At 43.3% G+C, this 8,989-nt stretch overlaps 1 protein-coding gene across 1 annotated transcript; it reads left to right on the forward strand.

The window, feature by feature from the left end:
- The first annotated feature begins 624 nt into the window (after positions 1-624).
- LOC112262674 (vesicle-associated membrane protein 8-like) lies at positions 625-4,844 on the forward strand. Its single transcript, XM_024438355.2, has 3 exons — positions 625-857; positions 3,216-3,371; positions 3,742-4,844. The coding sequence occupies exons 1-3, from the start codon at positions 843-845 to the stop codon at positions 3,928-3,930; spliced, it is 360 nt and encodes a 119-aa protein (XP_024294123.1). The 5' UTR covers positions 625-842; the 3' UTR covers positions 3,931-4,844.
- The last annotated feature ends 4,145 nt before the right edge of the window (positions 4,845-8,989 follow it).

Raw genomic sequence — 8,989 nt, forward strand, 5'->3', positions numbered from 1 at the left:
CACACAATACTGTCGACCTAAAGGCATGTCTGAGACTGAACTGCATCAGATATGTATTATCTGTCAGCATGTGAGATCAGTCCTTTTAGACAAGATCCATCTTTATCACTGGGACATTATTTTGTGTTCAAAACAACTAGGAAATTCCTGACTCAGGGCATTCAAGACAACAGTTAACTGGGTTCCGACTGGAAAAAGTAGTTTAATGGTCATCTAACTCTGAATTCCAAGTCGGAAAATGTAGGACATCATTTCAGAGCTCCGACCTGAAGATCGCTGACGTCATGATTTGACCTCGTTTTTTTCCTGAGTTCCCAGTTGTTTTGAACGTACTGAAGTCGGAGATGTCCGAGTTCCCAGTTATGAACGCGGCATCGATCCAGACTGCAGATAGAGGTGCTGACGTCAATCGACCTGCTGTATTTTATACAGTTCTTGCACACAGAAGTTACAGGTAAAAAGGAAACCGTTCCTTACTGTAGCACCCAGCACATACCAACGATGATCAAGAATCCTGATGTGAAAGTTTGTGGGCTAACCAGCACAACGACATTCTGATTTGGGTCCATTATCTTACCTGCTGCAGGTGCACCAGAGAACGGCGTGCTCCAACGCCCTCGTGAGGATGCAAAAAGTGGAAGCAGAAGACCCGAAGAGGTGGGTCAAGGCGAAGGACTTTACTTTAAGGAAGAAAAAAAAGTTTATGAGCAGCAGGAGTCAACGTAGGCTGTTCAGCAAGAACATCAAACTCGCATTATCCATAAAGAACAGTTATACTAATTGGATGCATCGGGATTTTAAATAATAAACTCTCCGGTTACGATAAACCACGATCGAAGACAATGGATAATGATTTGGTAGGTGCCGATCATGGAACGGTCTGTTCTTTTCTGATGTGTTGTTGAACCAGTCTCAATCGAATCCACACATTAATAGCCTAGCTTTCTCACTTGAGAATACATGTAACAGGTCAACAGTCGCCTGTTTTGCTTACTTAGTTTGTGAAATTGTGAAAATTTTCTGTTTTACCTTCATTCATTGCGCACATTGTATCTCACCAAGAGGTCGCTAGCAATATCGCTTTTGCGGAAGATTGAGTTTGAATGATTTAAATTGTAACGTTTGTGTATTTGACATGGCGCCTGTGCACCAATTGTTACTTTGGGTGTTTGTTTTGATAATCACCACTAATTGTTGCCTATCTATTCCATAACGACAACAATTGGTGAAAGTATACCTCTGTCAGAGCATATAAAGAGTCATTATGTAACACTTCAACGATTTTCGCTTGAATCGTCAGCTGGAAAATATAGGAGGATAGTCAAATATACCAAACTCAAATACTACACCTTACTTTTTATGGGCTCTATGGGGGAATACTTGGAGAAACCCGTAATGAATTTAGTGTGGATTACTGTACTGTACTTTCCCATCAGGAGTGGATGTCAAGTTTTGAATTTCCACTACAAGGGGGACTTCAGCTAAACTAACACAAACATACATTTGGCCTTTCTTGCCTGTACCTGGATTGTTCGTTCCCTTCATCTCTGTTAACATGAAACAGTTATTACAGTAAATGGTTTATTTGTTTGGTAATTCGTCAGCCTGTTGACTCATCATACTCTCCAAATGAAGAAACGTATATGCACAGGATGGAACCTAGGCTATTTTCTACTTCTGAGCTAGAGCTGAGTTTAGACCATTCACAAGGAAGTGGGCAGGTTGGTATGCCTAATATTGCTTGCCTGGTGTCTGTTGCCTGGGTTGTATGGTCTTGGGGGGTAGATTGTAGACAGACCACTTGATAGGCTCTTCAGCATTAGTTTATCCAAAATCCATTAGCTAGACACAGGCCAGCGTGTACCCAAGAGTTTGGTTCTGGGTTGAGGTTCAGAGATTACTTAAACATAAATGTCTGATTCATGAGTCCATCCACAATATCCATGAGATGCACTTTAGAACAAAAATTAAAACCTGATACATTTTCATTTGCATATTGTAACTGACCAAAATGTGAGGGAAATGACTTCGTATTTACAAGTACATTTTAGAGCAAAGTGGAACACAAATCAAGTGCTTAACCCCTGTTCATCCTGTTTGGCATGCCAAGGAGTTGTCATATCACAAACAGACTGGCACTTATTTACTGACCAAAGATCCATAATTCATCTACATGATTTCCTCATTTATGTCAGCAAACATCTGTTTGATTTATCTCTGTCAAGGACAGCCGTCATGCCGAGGTAGTGCTGTGTGTTGTGAGTTTGGATCTCTAACCAGTTGAAGGACTTTCAAAGCTTCAAAAGGCCTGTTTCTCAAGTATTTGAATAAGATACTGTGTGTAGTCTGCTAAACTCTCTAACGCCAGTGAACTTCCTTTGTCAGTATGTAATGTTTCTCTCTTGGTGGGACTTGTCATTTGATAGCAGTCGACCATTTAGTGGGCCTCATACAGGCAAAGCCCTGTGTCAGGGGAAAGCAGGTTGTGAAGGAACGAGGGAGGAGACTGAGGGGGGAGGGGGAGGGAGGGAGCCAGGTTGTGACGCAGCAAAGCTTACCGTTTCCTGGAGACGCCTGTGTTTTTTAGGCCGGTGAGCCTGCTCATGGGGTTTGGAGAAAGAAAAAAATAATTGCAACATGCACACTCACTCCTTTCTCTTTGTCTCGCATACAAAGCCTAACACGTCAGCAACGTCTAATCGATTCTTTTGCACTTTTGAGTGTAGTGAAGTTCCTCAGAAAACTAACTGGCTCTGGATGTCAAAAATAGCATTTCCTGGCTTACAGGGACCTTCAGACATGTACTGTCAATTTAAAATATATATTCCTGACAGATTTTCATTGGATCTTGTGTGCATCTGTTATTTTTGTGCAGGTCTTACGTGATCATTCAAAGGCAGCTATGACATAAAGATATGGACATTCTTCTGACTAGACCGTAAAAGGTTATTTGAGAAGTGATACAGGTGTAAAACTTCCCCACAGGGTTCTCTTCTTACTACTGTTAATGGATTGTTGATAAAGCTTTGTAGGAATAATCTACACCATAACCCCAGTCAGCCCACTAGCAGCATTTGAGTACTTGAGTCCTTTACTATTGTCTTGATGGTCTATATTTCACACAGATATCCTCAGTTTATGAAAACACGTGCTGGATGACTGCTGAAGTGTATTTTCGTCATTGACCTCTCTCGCCTCTGTCTGTCGATCTCCAGGAGCAGGGAGAGGTGGTGGAGCAGGACAAGGTGAGGACCCTGCAGTCTCAGGTGGAGGGAGTGAAGGACATCATGACCCAGAACGTGGACCGGATCCTGGCCCGGGGAGAGAGGCTGGACGACTTGATGGGCAAGTCAGAGGACCTGCAGGCTGGGGTCAGTCAGTCCTGCAACACTGCTCCACATCTCTATACATCTCTGTTCTACATTGTCTCTCTCCTCATCATGTGCTCCTCGCTGCATTCATTTGTCCTCACTTAACATCTACTATAACGTCATAGTACATCCAATTATTGATACCTAAAGTATTTAATGGACCTAAATAGTGAACCATGATGTGGGTTTGTTCAAGGTGTACATTTAAAAAAAAATATATATATATTTTTAAATCAAATTACAGGCCACAAACTCTCTGAAATGTGTAGACTACATATCTGCAGTTTACAAAGCATCGATTACTGCAAAACGTTGCAAATGGTAGAACTTCTGTGAGCGAGTTCCTAGTAGCATCCCATCTCTCCCTCAGGCTGAGGACTTCAAGCACACGTCCCAGAAGGTGGCTCGCTCCTACTGGTGGAAGAACATGAAGCTGTGGGTGGTGATCGTGGTCATTGTCCTCGTCATAATCCTCATCATCGTACTGCTCAGCACTGGCGTCATCCCAACCAGCTCCCCTGTTCCCCCACTTCCCAAACCTACTAAAAGACCAAACTAGTAATGTTTTTCCCCACTGTGTTTCAATGTGTTTTAGCTGAGCTGGTTGCTAGAGAGGATGTCAGTGGGTTTTTTTGTTTTGAAAGATGGGGAAAACTTAGCTGCAATGGTATAGTGAAAGAAAGGGGGATTTGAGAGAGGGAATGGAGAGTCTGAAGAAGCATGAGAGCCTTTTGACCTCGATCCATGACCTGATACTCCATCATACACAAACTGCGGGAACTCATGTCATGACTTAATGTGGGTTCTCATGGTCCATGTACTCAGGCCTTGGAAACTCTGGCTAACTCCAGACAACCTGTTGTGAGAGGTGGAATTGAACAGCTAACAACTCCCCTTGCTGGTCCAAACGAGTGTCTCAAGCTCCTAGGACTACTGTCAGCCATCTCATAGCTTTGCATAGTAGCTTTTGGTAGGCCCACCTGTATTCTTTAACTACTTATGGGTTTTAACTCCTCTCACTGTCCACTCCAATGTTACAATACCAGCCATGCTTTGGGGAGGTCAAGGAGTTAACTCCCATGCTTGTATATAGTTATCATACCTGTATATACATTTGTAAAGCACCCACATGGGGCCCTAAACCATTCCAGTAGTGTAACAATGAGGTTAATTTGAGGCTATTTATTGTTATATTTTTCTCATCCCTACTGAACATCTTTTCTTTTTTGTTTTTCATATGACTGTATTAATGTTTTTAATCAACAACACCAATTAAAGAAAATTATATTGACCCCCCCAGAGTCCTATCAGTAGATATGTGGTTTAGAGCTATAATTGTATTTTAGACAATTAGGATGTATTGGGAATTTGGGCCAGTTTCAATTGCTATAGAATTCTATTATTTTTCATTCATTGATGGAGTTCAATCATGTTATATCTGATTAATTATAGAATAAATAGCATCTACTTCCACAGTGATTTTGTTAATTATTTTGTTATCTCAAATGGTTTCTGCCTGATCATAGTTTTACCGTGTCTTCCTCTTGTGACCCTAACACAGAGGTTGGTACAGTTGTTGAATGCACCATGGGAAATTCCTTAATTGTTTTTACTGTGTTCTTACTACTAGGATCACTTAATAAGCTAAGCGGAAACTAGGAAGTCTTGAAGAAGAGCTTTCTTTGTGAGTTGACAGAACAGAATAGTTGAGCCATTACCACAACAGTCAGTGTTACAAGAGTTTTTAAACTAATATTTAATATATTTGGTGGAATCCTTAACAGTATTTTCTTGGACTATATACACTGCTCAAAAAAATAAAGGGAACACTAAAATAACACATCCTACATCTGAATGAAATGTTCTTATTAAACTCTTTTTCTTAGTTGAATGTGCTGTCAACAAAATCACACAAATTATCAATGGAAATCACATTTATCAACCCATGGAGGTCTGGATTTGGAGTCACACTCAAAATTAAAGTGGAAAACCACACTACAGGCTGATCCAACTTTGATGTAATGTCCTTAAAACAAGTCAAAATGAGGCTCAGTAGTGTGTGTGGTCTCCACGTGCCTGTATGACCTCCCTACAACGCCTGGACATGATCCTGATGAGGTGGCGGATGGTCTCCTGAGGGATCTCCTCCCAGACCTGGACTAAAGCATCCGGCAACTCCTGGACAGTCTGTGGTGCAACGTAGCGTTGGTGGATGGAGCGAGACATGATGTCCAAGAAGTGCTCAATTGGATTCAGGTCTGGGGAACGGGCGGGCCAGTCCATAGCATCAATGCCTTCCTCTTGCAGGACCTGCTGACACTCCAGCCACATGAGGTCTAGCATTGTCTTGCATTAGGAGGAACCCAGGGCCAAACGCACCAGCATATGGTCTCACAAGGTGTCTGAGGATCTCATCTCGGTACCTAATGGCAGTCAGGCTACCTCTGGCGAGCACATGGAGGGCTGTGCGGCCCCCCAAAGAAATGCCACCCCACACCATGACTGACCCACCGCCAAACCGGTCATGCTGAAGGATGTTGCAGGCAGCAGAACGTTCTCCACAGCGTCTCCAGACTGTTACGTCTGTCACGTGCTCAGTGTGAACCTGCTTTCATCTGTGAAGAGCACAGGGCGCCAGTGGCGAATTTGCCAATCTTGGTGTTCTCTGGCAAATGCCAAACGTCCTGCACGGTGTTGGGCTGTAAGCACAACCCCCACCTGTGGACGTCGGGCCCTCATACTACCCTCATGGAGTCTGTTTCTGACCGTTTGAGCATACACATGCACATTTGTGGCCTGCTGGAGGTCATTTTTCAGGGCTCTGGCAGTGCTCCTCCTGATCCTCCTTACACAAAGGCGGAGGTAGCGGTCCTGCTGCTGGGTTGTTGCCATCCTACGGCCTCCTCCACGTCTCCTGATGTACTGGCCTGTCTCCTGGTAGCGCCTCCATGCTCTGGACACTACGCTGACAGACACAGCAAACCTTGCCACAGCTCGCATTGATGTGCCATCCTGGATGAGCTGCACTACCTGAGCCACTTGTGTGGGTTGTAGACTCCGTCTCATGCTACCACTAGAGTGAAAGCACCGCCAGCATTCAAAAGTGACCAAAACATCAGCCAGGAAGCATAGGAACTGAGAAGTGGTCTGTGGTCACCACCTGCAGAACCACTCCTTTATTGGGGGTGTCTTGCTAATTACCTATAATTTCCACCTGTTGTCTACTCCATTTGCACAACAGCATGTGAAATGTATTGTCAATCAGTGTTGCTTCCTAAGTGGACAGTTTGATTTCACAGAAGTGTGATTGACTTGGAATTACATTGTGTTGTTTAAGTGTTCCCTTTATTTTGTTGAGCAGTGTATTTGATTTTCCAGTTGGTGCTTACTGTTAGGATTTTTACTCACCTTGCATAGACCTCACCAAATCTCCATCAATGTGTGATATCTCACAGCACAGATCTCAGACGGGAAGAGGGATGAGGTTGCTTGGATGTGATCTACAATGTCATCTTTAATCACAATGTCTCAAGTGTTGTACTGTATGATGGATCACAGCAGTTGGAAATCTGATGACACATTATTTTTCGCAATAGCACTGATTCAACTTTGACATCCTCTCTACTCTTGTTTATCTCCAACAATGAATTTGAGGGTTTTTAACAAAGCACAGATATGTTCCGGGTAGCCTCTAAGAATAACATTGACGGATACGGTGAGTTTTTCAGGAAGTGTATAGGATATGTTGTACCCACTGTGACCATTAAAACCTACTTTAACCAGAAACCATGGATAGATGGCAGCATTTGCGCAAAATTGAAAGCGTGAACCACCGCATTTAACCATGGCAAGGTGACTGGGAATATGGCAGAACACAAACAGTGTAGTTATTCCCTAAGTAACGCAATTAAACAGGCACGTCAGTATAGAGACAAAGTAGAGTCGCAATTCAACGGCGCAATTCAACGCTTTCAGTTTTGCGCAAATGCTGCCATCTATCCATGGTTTATGGTTAAAGTAGGTTTTAATGGTCACAGTGGGTACAACATATCCTATACACTTCCTGAAAAACTCACCGTATCCGTCAATGTTATTCTTAGAGGCTACCCGGAACATATCTGTGCTTTGTTAAAAACCCTCAAATTCATTGTTGGAGATAAACACGAGTAGAGAGGATGTCAAAGTTGAATCAGTGCTATTGCGAAAAATAATGTGTCATCAGATTTCCAACTGCTGTGATCCATCATACAGTACAACACTTGAGACATTGTGATTAAAGATGACATTGTAGATCACATCCAAGCAACCTCATCCCTCTTCCCGTCTGAGATCTGTGCTGTGAGATATCACACATTGATGGAGATTTGGAGAGGTCAGACATGAGACGTATGTGGCAGGGTCTACAGACAATTATGGACTACAAAGTGAAAACCAGCCATGTTGCAGACACCAACGTCTTGCTTCCGGACAAGCTAAACACCTTGACACGCTTTGAGGATAACACTGTGCCACCGATGCGGCCCACTACCAAGGACTGTGGGCTCTCATCCGCGGCCGACATGAGTAAGACATTTAAGCGTGTTAACCCTCGCAGGCTGCCACCCCTATGCTTCACGGTTGGGATGGTGGTCTTCTGCTTGCAAGCCTCCCATTTTTCCTCCAAACATAACGATGGTCATTATGGCCAAACAGTTCTATTTTTGTTTCGTCAGACCAGAGGACATTTCTCCAAAAAGTTCCCATGATGTCAAGCGAAGAGGCATTGTTTTTTTCCCCAGAGTTCCCAGTTGTTTTGAATGCACTGAAGTCGTAAGTATATGATTTCTGAGTTCCCAGTTGTTTTGAACACAGCATAACATCATCCTAAGTTCTCCATATTACACAATGATGGAGAGGGAGGCCAGACTGGGCTGAATATGTTCTTTGTGTTGGTGTGGAGCGGACCCAGAATTGACCCATTGTAAACCGGGCGTCAGAGAGTCTGGTTAGTACCACACGACATGGCACAGCCTCACGTGGTGGCTGTCATCTACCCTCATACAGAAACATACTGGCCATTAGCCAGTTTAGGTAAATTCCATGATGGCCCGGTCCATCTTTAACCCAGTGGATCAGTCTAAATTGGGGGTTTTGCATAGAATTATCATTAATGGCCTAATAATGGTGGCCTCAAGGGGAAAATTAGCAGTGTGTTACTTTGAGGTCCCAGTCCATCCCTGCCCCCAACACAATCAGGGGCCCAACCCTGGGGTCAATTCTAGTCTGCTCTGATAAAGCCAAGGCAGGCAGCCAGGGTTATAGCTCTTATTCATGTTTACCATTAAGTCAATGTTGACAGATGGCGGCGATCCAGAGAAAATCCTGCCTCCTTAGGTAACCTATTTATTTTTTCTTTAGTGTAATTTCAATTAAAGGACAGTTAATGAACATATATGAAAACCTAATGTTAGTGTTGCTTTAAAGTCATATTGGAGGACCACAGACGTCTTGCATGACCTTGATTACAAACATACCAAGCATATACATGTATAGTGCAATCTGACAAAAAGCGTGGTTTCCGTTCACATTCGTGTTCCTGTTTTGGTTTTATGTCTCACAATCCTGACAGGGGAATAGTT

Source organism: Oncorhynchus tshawytscha, linkage group LG12 (genome assembly GCF_018296145.1).
Source record: "Oncorhynchus tshawytscha isolate Ot180627B linkage group LG12, Otsh_v2.0, whole genome shotgun sequence".
NCBI lineage: Eukaryota > Metazoa > Chordata > Actinopteri > Salmoniformes > Salmonidae > Oncorhynchus > Oncorhynchus tshawytscha.